General features: G+C 47.4%; 1 protein-coding gene across 1 annotated transcript in view; it reads left to right on the forward strand.

Moving 5' to 3' along the window:
• Asic2 (acid sensing ion channel subunit 2) overlaps positions 1 to 23,249 on the forward strand; it is a 1,083,285-nt gene continuing 1,060,036 nt past the window's right edge. Inside the window, exon 1 of the mRNA XM_050128719.1 lies at positions 1 to 555. Coding sequence (XP_049984676.1) covers positions 1 to 555 — 555 coding nt within the window. The remainder of the gene's footprint in view (positions 556 to 23,249) is intronic.

Below are 23,249 nucleotides of genomic sequence, written 5' to 3' on the forward strand. Positions count from 1 at the left end.
ATGGACCTGAAGGAGAGCCCCAGCGAGGGCAGCCTGCAACCTTCCAGCATCCAGATCTTTGCCAACACCTCTACTCTTCATGGCATTCGCCACATCTTCGTGTATGGGCCGCTGACCATCCGGCGTGTGCTTTGGGCAGTGGCCTTTGTGGGTTCCCTGGGCCTGCTGCTGGTTGAAAGCTCTGAGAGGGTGTCCTACTACTTCTCCTATCAGCACGTTACCAAGGTGGATGAGGTGGTGGCCCAGAGCCTGGTCTTCCCAGCTGTGACCCTCTGCAACCTCAATGGCTTCCGGTTCTCCAGGCTTACCACCAATGACCTGTACCACGCTGGAGAGTTGCTGGCCCTGCTGGATGTCAACTTGCAGATTCCTGACCCGCATCTGGCGGACCCCACAGTTCTGGAGGCCCTGCGACAGAAGGCCAACTTCAAACACTACAAACCCAAGCAGTTCAGCATGCTGGAGTTCCTGCACCGGGTAGGCCATGACCTGAAGGATATGATGCTCTATTGCAAGTTCAAGGGGCAGGAGTGTGGACATCAAGACTTCACCACTGTGAGTACTTGGTTTTCAGTTTGTTCTTGTGCTTACTCTTCGGTAGAAGTGGCGCGCCGGTGGCCTTCTGTCTGACTCGGGGTCTCTGCCGTGCGGGAGTGAGGCCAGAGACCTAGCTGAAGGCCAAAGGGTAGTTGGTGAGAGGTTGTTGGATCTGTTTGTAGATAAGGTTACCTGCCAGGAGAGTACTGCGGTCCCTTCAGATTGGAGATCTACAGGGGGCTTGCTGTTGGGGAGTGCTGAGTTGGGCTTACTCCCAGTCAGAGGAAAAAGGCCTGGACTGTCCATTGTCCAGGGTGCTTGATGTCCGAGCTGTGTGACAGGAACAGCTTGTCATTGGTGAGACGGCATCCTCTCCTCTCTCTTTCTCTATCCCCTCTCCCTCTTTCCTTCTCTCTCTATGCTCGGAAGTGGCATCAGGCTCTGCATCCTGTGGGCTGGGCTGGAGCTAAAGCTGTCACAGGAGGGGGTGTGGGGCCCCCAGACAGCCTGAATGACTCCCGTGGCTGTGGGAGCTCACTAAGCAGGTGATGCTGCAGAGGTGTGGAAGGCTCTCTCCATCCTTTCCTTGCCTGAATTGTGTGGAGAGGAGAGGACTCCCAGAGGGTCCTTCTGGTCCTCCTGCAGGCAGGGCAAAGCCGTGAGCTGTCCATGGTGCTGGGGCAGAGAGGCGAGTCAGGGTAGAGGTTCTTATAGAGGGTGGGCAGAGATGACAGATGCGGCGAGGAGGTCCGGGAGACTGGCTTGTCTGTCTGGGAGCTTGAGCTTGAAACACGAAGGCTCGTTTTCTCTGTGCACAATTGCTTCCCAACGTGGGTGCAGGAGGAGGGTGTGGGGAGGGGGGCGAGCAGCTGTGGGATTGGAAAGCCTGGAGGGGAGTGTGGAACTGAGGATATGGATTACGTTCAGGATGAGTTTGCCAGAGGGGGCTGAGAGGGAAGGACGGGCATAGATTTGTCACCCTTAGAGTCCTCAGCCCAATTCGTGTGCTGATAGGCATAACTTGGTGTAACAGGTCAGACAGTAGCTGCCAACTCTTCCACAGTGCCAGGCAAGTCTGGGGGATCAGGAACTGTGGGGTCCTCCTGCAGCCCAGCATGTCTGCTTTCCCCTACAGCTTCCTGGGGCAGGGGAAGGAGTCTTGAGCCAAAATGCAGTGACAAGTTAAGGATGGCCGTCATCAAGGGAACCGGACTGTGTCGTCAGCACTTGTCTGGGGTGCTCTGCCTCATTAAGACATTCCCTCCCTTTCCCATAGTCAGTCCTTCCCACCCCCTCTCAGAGCCACCTGCCTCTTGCTCTGAGGTTCTCTTTATGTTCCAGCCCGGCTCTGCCTTCAGCCTCTGCACTTGCTGTTGGCTGTCTCTCATTCTGGAAGCGCCCAGAGTGCCAGGGGCATTGCTTCTCACAGCCTGTGTGCTAGAGCTGTTTCCTGGGGGAGCCGTTTTGTATTATTATCCCTTTTAAACATTCCAAGGAAGAGCACAGCCAAACTGACAGCAGCGTTTGCTAAAGATGAAGCCAGTCTGAGCCGGAGAAGGAAGCAGCTAGCCCTTCTTAAAGGAGCAAAGAGGATCCTAAAATATGTCATGCACAAATGATGTCTGAGGGGCCTTGGGAAGGGATGGGGAAAATGCCTCATTCTTGGAGGCTGAAACCATCACTGTGTTCCAGTCCATGCTTTCTAGTGCCTGGCAACGCTCAGTCTCATTGCTGTACTGTGAAGCTTGAACATGCATTCAGCTCTTCCTCTGTCTGCCTGCACACACATGGTACCCACAGACAACAGATGCAGGGTGCCTCAGGGAAGCTGTCCTGGGCAGCAGACCCTGGAACGAGTCTTTAAGCATTCTCAAAAGCATCCTCATGATGGCATGGCTGACTGGTAGCTATGTTCATGCCCAAGTTCTGTTTAGAATCTCAGGCTGCTTGTCTGTATTTGGCACATCATTTGAATTGCTGGTATCCCAAGCCACCCAAAGTCAGGTCTTAAATCCTTACCTGAGCTCCTGACCCTCTGAAACATTGAAGCTGCCTGCAGACAAGGTGACTCTCTGGTTAGTGGCATACATTAACTGTCAGTCTCAGCAAATCCTCGACTCTTCTGTTTGAGTGACCATCCTTGGATTGACCCCCACTGTGTGGAACATCTCCAAGCACTAAAGAGAGGGAGCCCCTTGGTGTTCTCTTCTGTCTGCTCAGGGATGTCAGAATGGCACCCATGCTGGGTGTGTGATCAGAAGCTGGTCTTCACCAATGGGTGACAACGGGCACCTATGCCAGCCTCTATTTGGGGTAATATGATAGGGGGAACATGTTCAAGACCCCTCTGACACACCTTTGGGCTCTTTGGAACTTGGGTCTAGGCAAGCTTTTCTCAGAATCCCACATCAGCAGCGAGCCTACTTAGTTAGCTGTTGGAGAAGCCTGTTCCCCAGTCCCCTCCCTCATTCTGGGATGGCCATCCCACTCCAGTGGGCTTTCTTACAAGTGCTGCTGGGCGTTATGACACACTGGGTGCCTTCTTTCTCTAAGCACCATGCCCAACTTATTAGAGAATTTAAGTGTTGGGGATGCTCTTTTTCTGAATTTGATTTTTCTGTATAGCCCAGAGCATCATCTCCAGGGCAAATGCTGTAGCACACGCTCCCTTCTTCCAAGTTCTTAGCTGGTGTGCAATGAAGTGTGTAATACCCTTTAATTAGTGAATGAGCTGTGATTCTAGCGGAGTGAAAGAAGGTTGTTCGTGGAGACTCAAAGTCCCCAGGAAGCCAGGTGTGGAATGCTGAGTGCCAAGCAAGCAGGCATGCTCTTCTGCCTATGCAGATAAACCCTGAGCCCTCTCCCTGGAGCAGTCTGACATCAGAGAGGTCTGTGGATTTTCTTAATGGTAAACCATAAGAAAGATTTGATTCTGGGCCTTCTACTCAGAGGAGGTGGCCCCAGTGACCCAGAGTAGAAAGGGGATGATGTGGTAGTTGATGGGGGTTGTGACTCTGTGAGCTGAGTCCAAGGCCAACGTGGTAGGCATGGGTTTGAAGCCCTGCACCATCCTTGTTTCTTTGTTCCCTTGCATGCTCTCTAGATGGGCACTCACTCACCTAACCTTGGACATCTAACCCACAGTATTGTTGGAAGAAAAAGCGTATGAGAAAGTCATGGTTTTGCCAGCTGCATACCTGTGGGCTGAGGTTCTTAGCGGTGTTTGTAACGGGGCTTTTGTTGTCCCGCCTGCCCCCACTGTTTTCAGGCATCAGAAGGATGAGGAATTGCTGCAACCACGAGGGCAGGGAGGTGGGAGGGCCACTCCTTTCTCTGGTGGAAACTTATCCTCCAGAGAGGGAGCTGCTCGAGGGGAGGATGTCCTGTTGGAGCCTGGATCTGACTACAGATGCTGGGCGAATTTCCATCATTTTCGATTAGCATGCGACAGGGCCTTATGTCGTCTCTTTGCTTAGTCACATTGAGGTTCACCGGCGTTCAGGTCCACGAATGCGAATGACCGTTCCTTTTTCACACTTAACCTGTCCATCATTAGGGGTATTATTTATGTTTTCAATGTGAGATTTCTCAGGAAAGGCTTGGCTTTCTTTTCCCCCACCGAATGGATCTCACTACCCTACAGCATGCAACATTATAGAAACGGTGGAGGTGGAGGCTGAGGAAGGCTGTGTCTTTGGGATTCTTTGACAAGGCCACATAGGTCTCTAACTAAGCTAGTCTAATCACCCCTCACTACACAGAAGTACGCACGAGGGGGACGTGGGCTTTGAGAAACAATCTGAGCTAGGGTTCTAACTCTGTGGTGGTGGGAACTAGCATTAGTTTGCTTAGCTCTAGTTTTCCCATCTCTGAAGTAGGACCAGTAACTCCCAAGACTCAGCTGGAGGTGGAGCTTGCTCCATGTGGTACCTGCAGGGACTGCTAGCTGAACTTGACTCATGACTGCATGACTGCAGTAGCATCAGAGCACAGGCACCCACTGTGTTATCACTGTTTCCAGGGCTCCTCATCTTGCTTGGCACCCTGAACTTGTCTCATATGCACTGGCCAGGCCTCCATGTTTCACCTCACACTTCCCAACTCGCCTCCAGGCAGCACACCTGACATGGGTGGAGTATGGTCTGGACCACGTGTAGAGTAGCTTTGCTTGCTGTGTTCCATGTTTTTATCTGTATGGTTATCCCCTTGCCTATCAAACAGGGTCTATGGTGCACCAACAATCCAAGAAGACCAAGTCTGTGCAATCACAGCCCACCTCTACCCCAGTCAGCCTGGGGCTACTCTCAGAACAAATTCTGCAAATATTGTGTCAAATAGAGGGTCTCACAATCCTGCCAAGATCAGGCAAATCCTCACTGGTTTAGCTGCTATCTATACCTTAATTTGCCCATAGTCCTAGTTCATGGGCCCTCCTTACTCTATATCTTTTGTACTCTACCTGGTTGTATCTTTCAATGCTATGTTACCTTTAGAATCCAGTTTGGACATAACTGCAGCCTTTTCCCTCCACAGTGCCACCATCTAAATCCCCCTTCCTCGTCTGTCTTCTAAGCATCCTACCTGCCCTTGTAAGCATGTCTCTACCTGCCCTTGGTACAGACATGGCATGATGCTTTCCTTCTGGGAGAAGCATGAAGTGTTGATGCTAAAAGGGACCTTGGAGATAAATGAATTCAATTCCTAAGTTTTTAAATCACTGATAGTTTTTAATTTGTTTTCAAATTGATTAAAAAATGTAGATGCTATGATGTGTAACATGATGCTATGTATTCATATATATTACTTACGTGTCTAAAAAGTTTTATTAAGCAACTTAGTTCATGCATTACCATGCATACTTATCTTCTGTATGGCTGTGTGTATGTAGGTTGAGAACACGTGAAATCTAAAATCTCTCTTATTTTCAAATATACGGGATATTGTTATTAACAATAACAGTAAGTAAGTATCTTGAACTTACTTTTCCTGAAATGCCATGTCCTTTGATCTTCCTACCTGACCATTCCAGCCTCTGGTCATCATCATCTTGCTTGATGTCTTTGAATTTGATCTCTTTAAGAGATTCCACACATGGAGATGGTTCACTGGCTAAGAGCACTGGATGATCTTCCAGAGGACCCAGATTCTATTTCCAGCAGCTGCATGGTGTTTCCAACCATCCGTAAGCCTAGTTCCAGAGGATCTGATGGATTCCTCTGGCCTCTATGGGTACCAGGCACACATGTAGTGGTAACACAGACACACATCCAGGTAAAACACTAATACACATGAAAAAAAGTAGGATGATCAGGAGTTGTAGGTCATCCTCAAATCCACATTGAGTTTGAGGCCAATCTTGGCTACATGTGACAACTCTACCCCTCAGTGTTTTCATTCATCTACACATTCTGAAGACCCACAGCTTCTTAGCATGCATCCCCTAAAATGTATCCTCAAAGTCTGTATTCAGTAGGCAGACAGCCGCAGATGAAAGGCTAATATGGAGTAGAATACACATCTTTCAGCCTCTCTCTTCCATACATGTATCTGGAATTTGGTTTGATTTGGTGGAGCGAGTACTTATTAGTACTCTTATGCTCCCTGGTTATAAAAACAATCCACAGCCACTGAAGAAAAATTGAATCAAGAGAAATAAGGGGGAGGAAGGAATGGAAATTGCCACTTGCAATGTTCTGGTATTTTTGAGGTTGTTTCCTTTCAGCCACATGATTTGTATGAATGTGTGTTTCTCTGGGCTGGTATCATAGCTTCTGTGTATATGATACAATGTGTGCTGTGTGGTATGTGCCCAGTCAATGTCAGTGTCCTATATTTTAATGTCACGGTGAACTTCATTTACTCTCCTTTGATAGCAATGTATTGCTGTTATCATGCATTTTATGGTGTGCTATCTTGGTCCCATTGTTTACTAAATGCTTGCTGGCCTATCCTGGAGACCTGTTCTTGCACACCGAGTCAGAGTTCCTAAATGAGACCCACCCGATCCTCAGTGAGCCCCAGTTATGCTCCCCTTATACAGCTGTCTACACTGCAGGCCTCAGCCCACAGGTGTAAGCCCTGGGTCTCTGCCACCTGTGCAGTCTGGACTTTACATCAAAATGATCTAACGCAGCAGTAATGCAAATTAGATGATCTCACATATCCCTAAGAGGCACGGCACCTGTGAGCCTTTGGCGTGTCCTGGAGAGCAAGCTGGGCTGTGCTGGCCATGAGGTCTCTGTGATGCCGACCTCCAGGTCTAGCTCTCCGGTTTGGAGATTGGTAGATTGTGGGCTGTCTGGAGGTAAAGCTCTGGGGGCATGCTGCATCTTTTCTGTTGTGCCGAGGGGATAAGGCTGTGATTTGGAACTGTTAGGATGACTCATTCTGATGCCTTGGAGAGAAAAGCTGCACAGCTCTCATCTACCGCCCAGTAACTTGCTGGGCGGATGTGTAGATCTCTGCCTCCTTCCTTGGGAATTTTTCTACCTCCAGAGCTGTTGATAAAAGAGGAGTCTGGGCTCAGCGGATAAAGAACTTGCCCTGTAAATGTGAGGACTCAAGTTCAAATCTCGAGAATCCACAGAAAAACCCAGGTGGACATGGGGGCCTGTTTTGTAATCCTAGCACCCAGTAGACTAGCAGAGGAACTCCAGAGCAGATTGGCTAACTTGACTAGTCTTATTGTGAGCTCTGGGCTCAATTGTAAGATCCTGACTCAATGAATAAGATGTAGAAAGATAATGGAAAGCTCCCAACATATGGGCCTCCATATGCATTCCATATGTACAAGCACACCTGCACACACATACATGAATATACATGCAAACACACATGCATGCATGGATACACAACACACAAACACATATGAAGAGAGAACATGCAAACTAACAAAGAGCTTGTTTGCTTAGAAAACATTCCTGTCTTCTAGTTCTACAGAAAATCTTTCCCTCAATAGACTTAAGTTCTAAAATACTTTTTATAAACTAAATCTACTTTGCTGCTAATTTCCATAGGAGGAGTTGAGATAGGATCCTCCCCTACTACCACCACCCCATATCCAAACCCACTGCCTCAAAGAACAAATTGGTAGCTTTTAGTATCAAGCTTGCCGCTGGAGGTGGTGCTTCTTAGAACAAACAGTTCATGCTTCCAGGCAGCAAGCTTCTCATTCCTTTCAAAGGACCAAAAGTCTGATGCTCAAGTCTGGCTTTGTGTTTTCTCAATTTGTATGCTCGTGGTTGAAGGAGTCAGGTTGAAATATCAAATGTGGGCAGCCAGGACATCTGACCCATGCTCTGTCATAACCTGAAACTAGCAGGCTGTGTGGCTCCTGCAAGTTTGAAGTTTCATATATCACACCTTTCTCTTCAAACTAACCCTTATAGGCTTGGCTTCTGGTAGCCAGGCAGCAGCTGCGGCCAACAAGCAGACATACACCACATTGACTATTTGGTAAATCTGAAATCTCTGGGAGAAATCCATGTATAAAGACAGGAAGATAGGCTTTCCCAAGGGACATCCCCTGAGGCATCATTCTCTGATACTAAAGTACCTTTTCTTCCCATAGCATTTCCTGTTCTAGGGCTTTGGGCATACTCTGTGAAGGTTTACTCAATGGTCATTGAAATGAATGCTGGGAAGAAATTAAGTATGCAGCAGAGAAAGAATGCATTTGACCACCATTGATGGATAATGAGCCTCTGTGAGCCTCAGTTTCCCCATAGGTAGAATGAGTGGGCTGAACTAGGTGCTTTCCAAGGACAACTCCTTGTCCTGTGTTTGTTTTAAAAAAAAACCTCTGCTTACACCAAGACTGGGGGGAGGACTCTGATGTTACTTTTCAACCTACTGCGCTTAGCTATTGATTGGTTTGCTTTTATTTAAATCTATGCAATAGAAGCAGAAGCGCACAGGTGCACAGGGTGGCTGCAGTCAGAGTGAGGGGGCAAGGAACCAATACTCTCAGAATCCCGTCCAGGAGGCCTGTGTGTTTGACTGTAGGTTCTCCATCTAACCAAGTTTCTGGTCCTTACTAGCACAGCAGGTGTGAACCTAGATTTGCTCTGGGTCTTACAGGTATGGACTGGCAAGAATAGCATATTAAAGCACAGACCACTGTGCCTTTTTGGGGGTGGCTTACTATAAGCCTCCCCACCACCTGGGGGCAGACTGTGGTCAGTGATGACGTGAAGAGTGCAAAATGCGTCGTCACAGGTATCTGGCCCCTCTGCAGTCCAGTGGTGAAATTCATCCTCTACGCTTCCTGTGGGGTCAGGCTGAGCCTCTAGGCTTAATTTCATCTTTCCCCAGCCTGTTTCGCTCTCTACTTCATTTTTTTTCCCTGAGAATACTTGTCAGTAACTCACCTGCTCAAGACCTCATCTCTGGCTCTGCCGGGGAATCTATAACCATGTATCTCTTACTTTGTCCTCCTTCGTTTGTTTGGTAACATGGAGATTGATCTCAGCTATGGCTTACAAAGGAAGATGCCCACACTAAGCATCCTTTAGACCCCAGGCTTTTGAGATCCGCATCTTCAACATGGGACCTATGATGGTTTCCAAAAACCATTATTCAGACCTCAACCAAGCATCTCTGGGGTTGGGCTTCACTGTTCCAGGCTCTGCTGGCTTGCTCCTCTTCGGGGTCGGGGAGGGTTTTCCCAGTAACAGTCCTTCCTACAGAGGAGCTGAACTTTCTCTGCTCTGCCAGCTGCTGTCTATCCGCAAACTGTTTTTATTCTAGTGCACGTCTTCTTTGGCCCCCGTGTTATCATTTTCCAGATCCCACGGTTCCCCTTGAGAGCCCCCTCCCAGCATTCCCTGACATAGCTTTTTGATTGTGCCTCCACCTGGCTTCAAGAAGGAGGCTATCGCCTTTGATGCTGGCAGTGGGTTGAGCCCGTCTATGAAGTGCGAGGTGGTGAGGGACGGAGGCTGAGCAGGGTGATGCCACTCATATATCACAGAAGCCATGAGTGATGGAGGAGTGTATGAAAGGACTCTTACTGTTCAGGCTCAAATGGGAGGCTGGCGACTCAAGGGCAATGTGATTGCTGTCTCCAAACACTTAGAAAACAATCACAGAAAATGGAAACAGGACCTTCTCGGAGAGAGGCCAGGGGGGCAGAGCTCGAGCTGCTGGGTGGAGGGTGGGAGTTCAGAGAGCTGGTTATCACCTGATTGGAAAGACTTATCCTCGGAGTCTAGAGCACCTTAACTCTGCCCGTGCTCTGCCCCTTAGGTCTAACCAAAGCTAAGGGATCACCTCTAGGCAGGGATTGACGTCCCGTAAAGGATTAGATTAATGACCTCTGATGTTACTTCCAACTGGGAGAGTGTTTGATTTCTTTCTTTCCTGAATAGATAGCTGAGGTTGGGGGTAAGAGCCTTTGATGGAGGGCCTTGGAAAGGAGTGCTGATGAGTGCAACTGGCAACCCAAATTACAGATCCACCCTCTGCCCGATACCATGAAGCTTTGAAGCTAAATGCCTCTGATGGATGCCTGGAAGAAGAATGGTGTCTTCCGAGATAAAAGAGTGGATTCATCCAGGGAGAACACGGGAAGAGCGGGGTGCTGGAAGCCAGCCACAGTAGTGGCGGTTAATGGTCTGGCCATTCCAAAATGTGTCTCTGGGGCTTATTGAGAGGCAGGTCCTGGAGTTTGTCATAGATTCTGGGTGCTAGTTCCTACCCCACAGAGGAAGGTTTAAGTCTAGTTTCACACTGAGGGTTGAGGAGACTTGGAAGGTTTTGGCTTAGGTGCAATCCTGGGGTCAGGGTATTAAAAACACCCTCAGCTATGGCATCCAGGAAGGAGACTAGGCTACAAGGAAAATGCCCTGCCCAGGCACTGGTGGCAGACAACCTAATAGATATCCAAACTAGGGAAGCATAGCAGTGTCAGAGAGGCAAGGGGATCTGGCTCCTGAAACAACAGCATAACGGGGTACTGTTGCCTCTAGTCACATTAACGGTGGGCAGAGCCAGGCATGTGAGTGTTCAGAGAGATAGATGTGACTTTGCATGAATTATTTAATCCTTCCAGGCTTCTATTTCCTCATCTATTAAATAATAGCATCTCAATACTGGCGCTTCACAAGCATGCTTATAGTGACCAGATGAAATAAATAAGGCTCATATTGGCCGGGTACAGAAGATCCGCTTTAGTGATTTTGCTTACAGGGTCTCATGCAGCCTCTACCCACTCCAGTTTCCTGTGTAGCTGACTGTGATCTTGAACTCATTGTCCTTCTGCCTCTACCTACAAGCGTTGGGATAAAAAACACGTGGCACCAGTCCCGGTATATGAGGTGCTAGGAATGGGACCCAGGCTGTTCTGCATGCTAGGCAAGCCTTCTACCAACTGGGCTACATCCTCAGGCCTGATGCTGTTAATTTTATTATTCCTGAGATAAATGGGGGATACTGACAGGAGATCCGGGGACAGAAGGATTTGCTTTTAAATCCATATTGACAATGTAGCATTAGGAGGGTCTCAAGAGAGGGAGGGGAATGAGGCTGGGAACAAGCCAGGCACCTACTCGCAGCTGCAGTTAAACACAAGCTAATGTACACAGGCAGACCATGCCAAAGCTGAATTCCCTCCAATGGTCCAGCGCTGTGTAGCTTATAAAATCTACTAGTGAGTGCTAGTAATTTCTGAGTGTTCCAGACACTCGTGTCAGCAAGGGATGCGGTCAAACTCATCCAGTTTCCCCAGCAGCCCTATGGAATACAGGGCTCTGTTAGGTTTGTTCAGTGAGGGCAGAAATGAAGCGAAAACTCCTGTCCTGTACCTAGACAGTAATGTGTGGAAGTGGGATTTGAGTAGTCTCGCTCCAGATGCCCTATGCGCTGAAAGAATCTAGCTTGCTTCTTTAGCTTGGTTGTCTGTCAGGTTGTGCTCCTGGGCAGGGCATTCTCCTTGCCAGCCCAACCTTCTTCCAAACTCCTATAGCTGAGGAGCTTTTAGCACCCTAAACCGAAGAATTGTGTCTAAGTCATAAACTCCCCAGTCTCTCCAGTCCTCAGTCAGCGTCTAAAACTGTGGATCATGGCTTCACATGGGTTCACATATGTGAGGGGCATGAACAGTTGAGTAACAGTAAAAGACTCTGAACATACAATGACCAAACTTTAATTTCAAATAAAATGTGTAACGAAACTGGGGGGTTTCTGGAAGTAGTCCCTGGTGTTGCGTTCCACAGCTTCAGTGCAGGCGTGGTTCAGAATGCACAGCCCGTGCACCGTGCACACCGCCACCATGCTGTACAAAGCCAGTGAACTCTGCTCCAGATACCCGTGCTTGGATTCCAGACTGTACCGTGAGCTGTCTATACGGAGTTTCTGCTCTTACAGAAATGCGATGGTTTAATTATAGAAAGTCATGACTCTTACTATTTCCCTACCGTGATTCCTCAGCATGTAAGTGTCAAATTCGTCTATCTTTGGATTCCATTGTGTTAGAATGTTTGATGTTAAAAGTTGCTGTTTTGAATTGCTAACTTGAGTTTCATTTTAAAAAAAAGTCATTAAATGAATTTTGGCTTTGGATTAGGATGGGATTTCCAACAACTTCTGAAATGACCTTAAACTTCTGCTGTGTTTTGCTACACATTCCAGCAAAGTAGTAGTCTCCGTGTTGATGATTATAAAGTCAAAATATCATCCATCAACTCTGAAAAATGTCGAAAGTGCTCTGTGGCCCACAATATCAGATATTCCGTCAAGATTGAACTCTATCTGTAAAAATAAACAAATGCAAAGATCTCATTAGTATGCAAATTTCCATTCATTTTTAACAAATGGAAAATTCCATGCACACCAAGAAATTGATATTTCTTTTTTATGATTATGAGTGTTTGCCTGTATGTATATCTGTCTGTGCACCACATGCATGTAGTAACCATGGAGACAAGAAGTGGGCATTGGGTCCCCTGGAAATGGACTGACAGATGGTTGTGAGCAGGCATGTGGGAATTGAACTTAGGTCCTCTAGAACAACAGTTGTTACTCTTAACCACTGAGCCATCTCTCTAGATTCCAAATAATTGTTTGACAATTCATTTCCTTATCATATTTGTGAATAAATGTTTGACGAGTGTACCTATTTTTCATACCTGTGCATCTTGACTTGGGCAAAACTTTTTAGGGTGGCAAAGTGGAGAAAGATTAAGGAACGCTGCCTCATGAGCTGCTGCTTGGTCCTCACAGCAATTCTGACAATGGAAGATGCCACTCTGTGCCTGTTTCACAGCTGAATACAGGCGAAGTTCGGAAAGATTCAGTGACAGGGTGAAGGTTTCTCAGACAGAAGGAAGCATGGAGGATCAGAACTCATGTTCCATGACGGCTTCTGAGGCTCCTCTGGAGAGGCACTGGGCTTCCTGGCTTTCTGTGCAGTAGTGAGTGAAGGCAAGAGGGCTCATCAGCAGGTCTTCAGAACAGGGGCCAAGAGCTTTAGAATTTAGACTCAAAGTTCTCTGCTTTCCAGTGTCCACCTTGCCTTGGCATCTGGCATTGGAAGTAGCTGGAACTGAAGCTAAGGAAGGGACAGAGTCTGAGGGTTGTCCCAGCCGCGGGGCTCAGTCACCCAGTGAGCCACCTGGTTCTCACAGCACCTCTTGCTCTTGGGTAGGTTTATGGAGGAGACAGAGGTAGCCTTAGTGTTCTGTGGCTGAGACTTCATGAGAAGTGTGGGCTTGCAAGATAGCATCCCAGCTTTCTGTGACCACTGTCTGGCTCTGACTCCAGCCTTAGAGAGAGAGAGAGAGAGAGAGAGAGAGAGAGAGAGAGAGAGAGAGAGAGAGAGAATATCAACACCCACAGTCGATGCTGCTTCTGAAAGGAGCCAGGTCCGCTTTTCCTGTGATGAAGTGTGGGTTCGCCAGAGGTGGACAGCATGCCTTCTCGTGCTGTTCCCCGGAACACAGTTGGGAGCTATGCATCCACTCTGCAGACTGCACTTCCCCCTTTCAGGGCAAGATGGGAACTGAATCCTGGAGTAGTAATGTTTGCACATCACAAGCCCCAGAGTTCTGGGAGCTGGGCACAGGCCTGTGTTGGTTCTGACCTTCCACCTGCTCTGCTCTGTGTGCGGGCTTTTGATCTCTCCTATCCAGGATTGCACAGGGAAGGCCAAGCAGTTCCTCTGCCTCTCCTGCAGTGACTTGATTTTAAATGTCCAGTCCGAGTGTGTTCAAACGGCTATACTTTCAGATGGCAGAGAGGCCCTAGAGTGACACTAACAGTTCATAAAAATATTTGGGTAACCTTAGGATTCAATGTTACGATTGCATATTACATGGGTGAACTTGGGCAAGTGATTTAATTAGAGTTTGTGAGAATGAGACTATCTGAACGCTATGGCATAATTGAGCGTAACCTGCAGGAGTTTCTTCTTGCTCTTTTCTCGCTCGCCGTCTCCACCTCCACAAAGATTCTGCCTCCTGATATAGAACTGTGCATTCCCCTCTCTTCTTTGCTATTTTTTTTTTTTGATCTAGGGGGTTTCTCTTGGGATGTTTTGCCTTTGTTCCCTTGTGGTCTCTTTCTGCCCCTGGCCATGGTGGTTGAAGCTCCTCTCTCTGGAGCAGAAATGATCCGGTAGGGAATCTAGCATGCCCACTGCCTTCGTTTCTTTTGTAACGCTCTGATAAACTATTCTGACAAGAGCTGCTGTCAGGGAGAAGGAGCTTATTTTTGTTCACAGTTCTAGGGTGTGCCCCATTCTGGCAGGGAGATCAAGGCAGTGGGAGCTTGAAACAGCTCATCCCATGACAAGGGGTGAGTGAAGAAATAGGGTGGTGAGTGCATGCTTCCGCTCCCTTCTCTTCCTCCATTTGTGCAGTCAGGATGCTAGCCAGGGAATAGTGCCACCCACGGTGGGCATGTCTTCTCACCTCAATGAACGCAATCAAGAAAACTCCTACAGGCTGCAGGCATTGCCTCTCTCCCAAGGAACTCTTGAATTCTGTCAGGTTGATTAGTACTGACCATCATACCCATAATGGAACTTAAGGCATCCCAGATTCTCAACTTTCTCACTTACAGCCCAGCCCCAAGTGATGCCCACCCCTCTTTTCTCAGAAAGGGTGGCAGATAACTGATGGAAGAGACATAGCTTCAGAGGGGACAAGCAACTGTGTCTGTCAAAGTTTGGGCCAAGGCTGCCTTCCTGCCTTCCTGGAAGGATGGCTTTTCTAGAAGAACACCTTCTGTCCCCTGGGCCTGCTAGCTATTTCAGGGACATTTTAAGTGGCTATTAACAAAATGTTGAATTATGGCTGCAAACCTCTGGGAGTCAAGTGACATTCACATGAATCACGAGTGAGAGCTGAGCAGTCAAGGCTGCCACAACGGGCCGGGATTAAACAAACAGGGGCCTTTGTTCTTCCCAGAGCACAGAGGCAAGAAGGTCACTCCTCAGAGCCAATAAAGCAGGACACTTTAGGACACATGTCTGCTGCTGCAAGGCAGACATTCTCTTTGGTTTTCAGAGAGAAACATTCCAACTTTATCTATGGAAAAATTAGCAACAAGGATGTACAAGGGCTCTCTCAGCCAATCTCAGAAGCTGTGCATTGCCTGATGTGTTGATTCATTGGCTCAGTGAGCATCTACTGATGTCCTGGGCATTGTGCTAGGCTCAGGAGAAACTGAAATGAATAATACCCTGTGTGGGGGAATTCCAGGAGCTCTCTACTGGGTGAGGGAGGCTGAGCAGTAAACAAACACAGGGATTTACACTGAGTAACCAAAAGCTCCAGAAGGTCCAGCTGCTACATAGCGCTTAAACTCTCAATGGGGGACTGTTACATTTCTTTTCTCCTTGTATTTCCCCCTTTTACAAACTCTTGTAACACCTGCCATCAAGAACATCACAACACTCCTATGGAGGATTCCCATGTGCTTTTACCCAGAATTCTCAGTGGTGGTGCAATCAAGCCCTTCATGGCTAAAACATCCCATCCTGGGTCCCTCACCATAGCCTTCTTGTGCCACCTAGATTTTCATGACCTTAGCATGTTTTGCAATCCAGAGTCACTGGTTTTGTATAGTGATCTTCAGCTTGGGTGCTTCGATGTTTCCTCTGGCTTAGACCCCAGGTTAAGATTTTATTCGCTTTTGTTCTTTTGTGGTACTAGGAAGTGAGGCCACGGTCTGACACACGGCTGTGGCATTGAGAAACACCCCCAGGTTCCCCAGTTAGGTATCTAGGGCTGAGATTTCAGAAAACTGAGTACTTTTACATGTTGTCTGGGGTCATATACCTAAACCTGGTAGTGTGAACTTTTGATGGAGATGCCACGACACACAGAAAACTTCATTTTCTTCTCTTCCCCTCCCTGTTTCATCCTCTATCAACTTTTTTTTTGCCTGGATTATTATGTTGATCCCCACCAGATGCTGGCCTTCTGATACCACCATCCCATGTGTGTTTGTTAGTTGGCTTTCTGACATAAGAGTGATCTTTCCCCCCTTTCTGTTCATTTCTTTCTATCAGCATAGACTCTTAAACAAACTTCTATTTTATCCACAGGCACACTCTGTTTACATAATTATTTACTTGGAAACATGTTTCCTCATATTTTGAAAGCCCTTTCCACTGACCCCTGTGTCCTTCTGCTATTTCCCAGAGTTCTCTGAACATTGAGTTTCTGGCCCAGCTCTTGGTCTGGGTTCATCTTTCTCGTTCTTCACTCTGTGATTGGACATTATCAGCAAATTCAGACTCTAGTCAACAGGGGATGCTATTTAGAACCAGGATCTGGGAGCCAGGTGTGTTCATGGCTGTGTAGGGTGTTCCTGTTCCTGGGAGCCAGGTGGCAGAGCTAGGCAATTTGTATCTACCTTAATACAGTTATTTAATTTTAAATCAGTGATATGAAGTATATAATCCCAGGTATTAGAGTCCTCATAAAGGTGTGAACTTTAGGAGCACCCCCCAAAGAGACCCTTTATCCATCAACAATCACTTCACTTTCTCAATTTTCTACAAATCCATCCTTCTAGCCCCAGGTAAATATTAATCTTTTTTTTCCTGCAACAAAAACTTCCCATCCAATAGAATATTTTCTGGGATTATCTGTGTTGCAGTTAGTGTCAGTATATTACTTCCTTTAAATACTAAATATTATTCTACTTGAAGACTGCATTACATCTTATTTTGCCAGCCGTCAGTTAACGTACCCTTGAATTGTTTACCTTTTTATTGTTGTGAATAATGTTGTCTCTCAGACCAGTTGTTATACCCAGTTATTCCACATCCTGAGTTTGCCTGATTCTTCCTTATAGTGTCACTTGGCATGTTTCTCCTTGCTCTGAATGTCTCCCGGCGAAGGAGTTAGTTTTCAGAACTTAACCAGATTCAGCTAAATGTTTATTGCAAGAGAGGGCCTCAAATAACACTACAAACGTCTGACCCCCACTAGAGAGGAATGATGTCCCTCAGGGGATTGTCCCACTCTTAGACATGCAAGCTTTGATCACCTATCTAAGGGAGAGGCTGCTGGACCACCCATTGCCTCATCACCCATCCTCACATCATCTCTCTACATCTGGTAGATGATTCTGCGTGACTTCCTGTTCACGGTCCACTTGCTCTAATATCGGAAACCAGAGTCGACGCTCACATTGGTGATTACAAAATAGTGATTTCCGATTCTGTCCTTCCCACTCTTATTAGCTGACATTTTTCCTAAGGGAGAGCTCCCCCCCATCAGCTGGATCGAGCACAGCTGCTCCTAAAGAAACCCTCTTCTTGCCCTTGAAGTACCAGTTTCCGTGAGGCAGAGTCGCTGGTCTTGGGGTGATGACTCCTTCCCAGCTGGGCACAGAAGAGGGAAGGTATGCACTAGAGGGAGCTGAACAATGGCTGGGAAGTGAGCTTGGGTGGTAGGAGAGTGAGAGAGATCATTAGGGCACCACTTTGCTGTACCCATGGCAACCACAGAATCCATGCTATCCCAAAGCTGGGCTCTCTGTCTCTCACTCATGGGTCACCCTCAGGGACCTAGCCTGGCTGCACAAGATAAGGCAGTAAGGGCGCTTGAGCATGGCTGTCACCACACAACAGATCCAAAAGTGTTAAGTTTGTCAACTGCAAAGATTCTAATTTTATAAAATAGCATTTATTTGTGTGTGTGTGTATACATACATGCATGTGTGAGAATGTGCGTGTGCAATGGTGCACATGTGGAGGTCAGAGGGCAACTTGAGGGATTCAATTGTCTTTTTACCATGTAGGGACCAGGAACCAAACTCGGGTTTTCAAGCTTGGCAGCAAGCGCCTTGACCAGCTGAGCCATTTTCCTGTCCCAAAGACCCCAATTTATCTAGTCCCTTCTTATCCTCTCACCCCCACCAAGTATCTCTCCCTGATATGGTACAATGCTTGTGTTACTTTTTGGTGTCCCTGGTAAACTCATTCAGCAAGCCTCCTTGGAAGGAGCAGAAGAGGCATGTGGCAAAGGATGCTCCCCTTGTGAAATCTATCTAACTCAATCGCCGCCTGAATGGTAGTGAATGGGAGGAACTTAGTGAGCCCTCATTACGTGTTGCCAGGGTTTAAAGCACTGTGCACACATGTTTGAGAGCACAGCACTGTGTGATCCCAGTGCCCAGCGGATGCTGCTCTCACTCCTCTCTTCTGATTTCTCAGGACTCGGTGCAGTCGATAGAAAGAATTGCCTAGTCCTCCCACCCATTTTGTCACCCTGGACAGGGTGGAGGACCACGGACAATTGAGCACCACCACACTCTCCAGCCCCTAGCCTGGCTTTCCCTGTTAATTAGATAATTCAATAACTGGCTGCTTTCGAGTCTGGATGGGAGTGTTTCTGGTGCAAAGAGCATCCAAAGATGTGAGTCCCTTCCAGGTTCATGTGGTAAGACATTAACTCTAGGTAATAGTGGTATTAGGAAGCAGAGTCTTTGAAAAATAATTAAGCCTGGTGGTGGTGGTGCCCTCTAGAGTAGGGTAAGTGCACCTTTAAGGAGGCCCAAGAGAGACCCTTGCTGCTTCACATAGGGGTGCAGCTAGAAAGCACCCCCACCCAGCACTCACTCTGCCGCCCCTTTGATCTTGAACTTCTCAGTCCCCAGAACCATGAGAATACGTTTCGTTTTTAAGTCACTCAGTGTGCGGCATTTTACTAATGCAGCCTGAAGGGATGCAGGTAGGAGTGAAGTGGGCTGTCACTCACACAGGAAGTGGGTTGGGGAAGGTACCCAGTGAGAATGGGCACCGCTCTACCCAGGAACCTCAGCATAACACGGTGACTCTTCTTTGCATTCCTTATTTCATAGCCCCCAAACAGAGTCTCCTTTCCACCCCTGCCTCTAACCTGCCTGCACATGGTCACTAATTCTCATGCATGCTAATGAAAGCACGGAATTAACATTGGCCAAGGCTAATGATGCTTTCAGTGGGTGAACTTAAAGTTGCTTTCCTGGGAAAATACAACTCAGTTTATTTGGTAGGAAAGTGCTTGTCAATCAAAGGGCACATGCTGGCCAAGGTCCCCACTGTGGGGGAGCAAGCATACACCTACAGTGAGCAGTCACAACCTGCTGTCATTCATTCATTGCTGTGTTCATTCATTTTCTCTTTTTGAGGGCCTGATTCATCCACAACGGATAAGGCTTATCCCATACGTTTGGTGGGATCTCCTATGTTCACAGGGATATGGATATATGAACAAACACTTCTCTTTGGAGCTGTTGTGTGGCATATGCATCAGAAGGAGTATTGCAGGATGAGAGTAAGCCATGTCAAATGGGATTATTAGGATGACTGTGTGAATAAGGTGCATATTAGCTTATCCTCCAAGAGAAGTGGACTTTTAAAAGATATACTAATGTTTGTATGTGTGTGTGTGGGGGGGGGTGTGGGTGAGTCCAGTGCCCGCAGAGACCAGAAGAGCTTATCCCTTGGAGCTTCCATCCCAAGCAGTTGTGAGATGTCTGACACGGGTGCTGGGATCTGAACTTGGGTCCTGTGCAAGAGCAGCATGTACTTAGCGTAACTGCTAAGCCACTAGTGGAATTTTAATGGCTAAAAGGGGGGAAGAGAACATCCCAGAGCCAGGGACATGTGTCAGTGAAGGCATGAAACAGGTTGACCCAGGGCGTGCAGAATGCATGTAATGTATGTGTGGGGAGAAGAAAAAAGCGAAAGACTCTCTGCAGGGTTAGGGCAGACATGGGCAGTGAGGGACCCTTGGTTGAATGAGTATCACAGGCAATGGGGAGCTGTGGAGAGCGCATCATGACACAGACAGTTTACTTTAATTGGAGTAGTGATTGATGCTCTTCTGCTTGAGAATGGCAAAGATAAGGAAGATGTTGCAAAGGTGCAGTTTGTATCTGGTTGTTCTTCTGTAATATTTACCATTATTTAAAAAGATCAGCTTTTGCTTTATCTTTGGCCTCTTAATCATATCTTTGTGGGGTGGGCACTGCGATGTAACTTGCTGTAGGTTGCAGGCAATGCTTCAGGCAGAGAAATACTTCCACCATCACACACTAGAAGAATTCAAGTTTAGAGGGAAGGAAATGCATCTTCTGTGATGTCCAACCTTGGCTGTACATTAGAATCACTTGGGGAACTGTAAAAACACAAGACACAACAAAAAACAAGCAAGCAGAACAGAGATTCTATTGCCACCAGAGGTGTCTGACCTGAAGTCTGGCCATTCAGGTGTCCATCAGCAGTGGAACTGTTAAACTGTGGTCTGTATGCACAAAGGAATATTGCTTAGACATAAAAAAGTAAGAGTGAAATTCAATATTATGAAAAAGCCTGGAGGACACAGTGCTGAGTGAAATGAGCTAGACACAAACAAACGTTTCGTCTCCTCACTCACATGGGAAAGCAAAAAATGTTGCTCGCAAAACAGAGATTGGAACCATGGCTAACAGAAGCTGGTGCGTAGAAGCAAGGAAGGCTAGAGAGAGGTTGGTTAACAGCCACACAGGGAGAATAATTTCTAGTACTTTACAGAGAAGAAGACTACAGTTGATAAAGACTTCCTGTATTTAAAAACAGCCAGGAGAGGAAATTTTGATTATCAGTAACAAACAAAACTAAAGATCGGTGTTTGAGGTGATTTGAACACTGCACGCCATATGCATGTATCAAAACACCACCCTGTACCCCACAGATATCTACGATTGTTGCATCTCAAATTTAACAACTGAAAAGCCTACCAAGCTGCTCTTAATGCGTATTCAGTGTTGAACACGACGGGCAAGAAAACCAGTTGCCCAGAAAGCTGGAAGCTAGACTCAGCTGGATTTGCTGACTGGTTATTCACAGTGATGCTGACCCCAGACCTGGTTCTCAAACACTTCTACTTCAAACTCATCTTCCACACCTGTCATATTCCTGTATTCAGGAACCCAGTTTTCGGGGAGGGCTTGATGTTGGGTGACTGGCCATGCGCAGAACATAAGGCAGTTCTTGGCTTGGTTAGCCAGGTGACACCTCACTAAAGTTTGATGGACCAAACTCAGAGAAATGATGAGATTCTGCCCTTGTAATCATGAAATCAAGGACTTTCTAATATCCTTGACAGAGAAGAACATCAGTTTCTAGCAAAGTTATCTTCTGTTGTTTTGGAGCTCGGTCAAGTCTTGACGTCTGGGGCTTTGAACTTCACAGTTTCTTGTCTCTTGGGACTGACTCATGGCTGCCTAGAGCGGTGCCAGTTTCTCAGGGATGACTCAAGATGGCCCAGAACTGCCTACAAGTTAGGATGCTGAGTTCTAGGCAGGATACTTTGTTGCCATAGTTACTGGCTTGTGCAGAAGCTCTAAGAGTTACCACCTAGGTCTGGAGTCAGAGTGTAGACCTAGGAGTTGAGTCTAGCCTAGGAGTGACTGTCACTCCATGCCATGTTTAGACCTAAGGAATCTTGGGACCAGTGTGGATAGAGACTTAGCTGATTTGGTGCAGTGTGCACCAGCCTTGAGAAAATGCTTACATCACTCACTGACCTCCAACTTCTCCTCAGTGGACTCAAGGTAGAGCCCCATGCTAAGTTCCATGACACTCAGGGACCAGGCGATCCTGTCTTTTCCTGCACTGTCTCTGCCATGATTACTCTCATACTCCTCTCTCCTCTCCCCCACCTCTCATCCCCTCACCTCTCAGACAGACACAGGCCATGTAACCTGGCTTACCTGGTCTGGAGAGAGAACATGGTGTTCCCAAGATAACTCAGGCTTATCAATTCAAGAGGGATGACACCCCTGGGCTGGGAGGACGACCACAGAGGGAGCTAGCAGTTTCAAATCCTAAATGCAAAGGAGCCGCAAATCCCAAGTACCTGACATCAAATACAGCCTTGGCCCAGGGAGCATTGCAGCAGCCTGGGAAAACCTCTATGAGGTATCCAGTAGCATGATGTTCCCCATCTCTGAAGGCTGGAAGGAACACCATCTTGTCCCCCTCTCCCATTTCCTTGGCCCTGGCTGAGAATGGTCTCCCACACTGCACATAGGAAGAAGGAACTGTTCTCATAATTAGAGAGTTGGCTCCTGGAGGCTTACCCCAGCTTACCCTAACCTTCTTATCTAGGGGATTTTCCACATTGAAAATAATTTAGGGCTGGATAGTTCTTCATGATGGGTACTGTACTGTACAACAGCGTTCTTAACAGCAGCTTAAGACAGTGACCTTCCCTTCCCGAAGTTCTAACTACCAGAAATGTCTCTAGACATTTCCCAGCATCTCCCAAAGCAATTATCTCTGATGGTGAACCATAGGTTTATCTGTAAATTGGAGTGAAATAAACATTCTATACTGCGGGCTTGTTTTCAGATGTGAACAAGTGTGGTTTGTAGGAGAAATTACTTGGCACACAGCAGGAGACCTTCTGATGACATCCTGAGGCCTGGGGAAGTGGCAAGTTCCCTTGGCTGACTTACAAGAACAGCTTCCCCTGCTGTGCCAAGCTTTAGGAAGCTCCATCAGCCAGGTGGGCATAAGGCTCACTGGCACCTCTGGTGCCCCTGTCTGTGGCCACACATGTCGAAATCAACTCCTGGGCGTCTGTCCCACAGCCCAGAGCCAGGGCTGCTTTCAGAGGGCGTGCACTGAGTCTCCATTCCAGCTCCATAGGCCTGCATCCAGGGCACTAGGTTTGCTCAGGAACGTGGAGAAGGGAAGAGAAAAGAGGCAACCACAGTACTACTTCTACCTGCCCAGAGAGAGGCACTCCCTTGCTGAACTTGTGCCATAAAAAAAGATAAGTGGAGAATAATGGAGAAGGAGCAAGACCTTTGCAGGCAGAGAAGCTGGGTCCATCTTTCTTCATTGCCTCTCAAATGAGATAGTAATAAATCACGCATAATTCTATCCCACCATATGTCTGTCAAGGGTTAGGAGGAACATTTAATTAAGTCAACATCCCGGATGTCCAGCACAGGGTGTAGCCTCTAAGATGCAATAAACTTTGGTAGCTCGCCTCTCACAATGAAGGAAGGAGGCACATTATTAATGGAAGTGACCCCAGCCAGGCTCCTGGTAAATTGGAAAGATTGAGGGAGCCATGCCTGATTGCCAGAGGCCAGGCAAGCATGGTCTGCTTTCTCGTGAGTCTTCGTGGGCTACAGGGAACATTCGTGCACACACTGCTGCCCGACTTAACAGCCACAGTGGCAAGAAGGCAGGTGTGAGTGCAGGTGAGGACGTTTAAGCT

This window comes from Alexandromys fortis, unplaced genomic scaffold, assembly GCF_014885135.2.
Source record: "Alexandromys fortis isolate MF-2015 unplaced genomic scaffold, M_Fortis_MF-2015_v1.1 scaffold_80, whole genome shotgun sequence".
Lineage (NCBI taxonomy): Eukaryota > Metazoa > Chordata > Mammalia > Rodentia > Cricetidae > Alexandromys > Alexandromys fortis.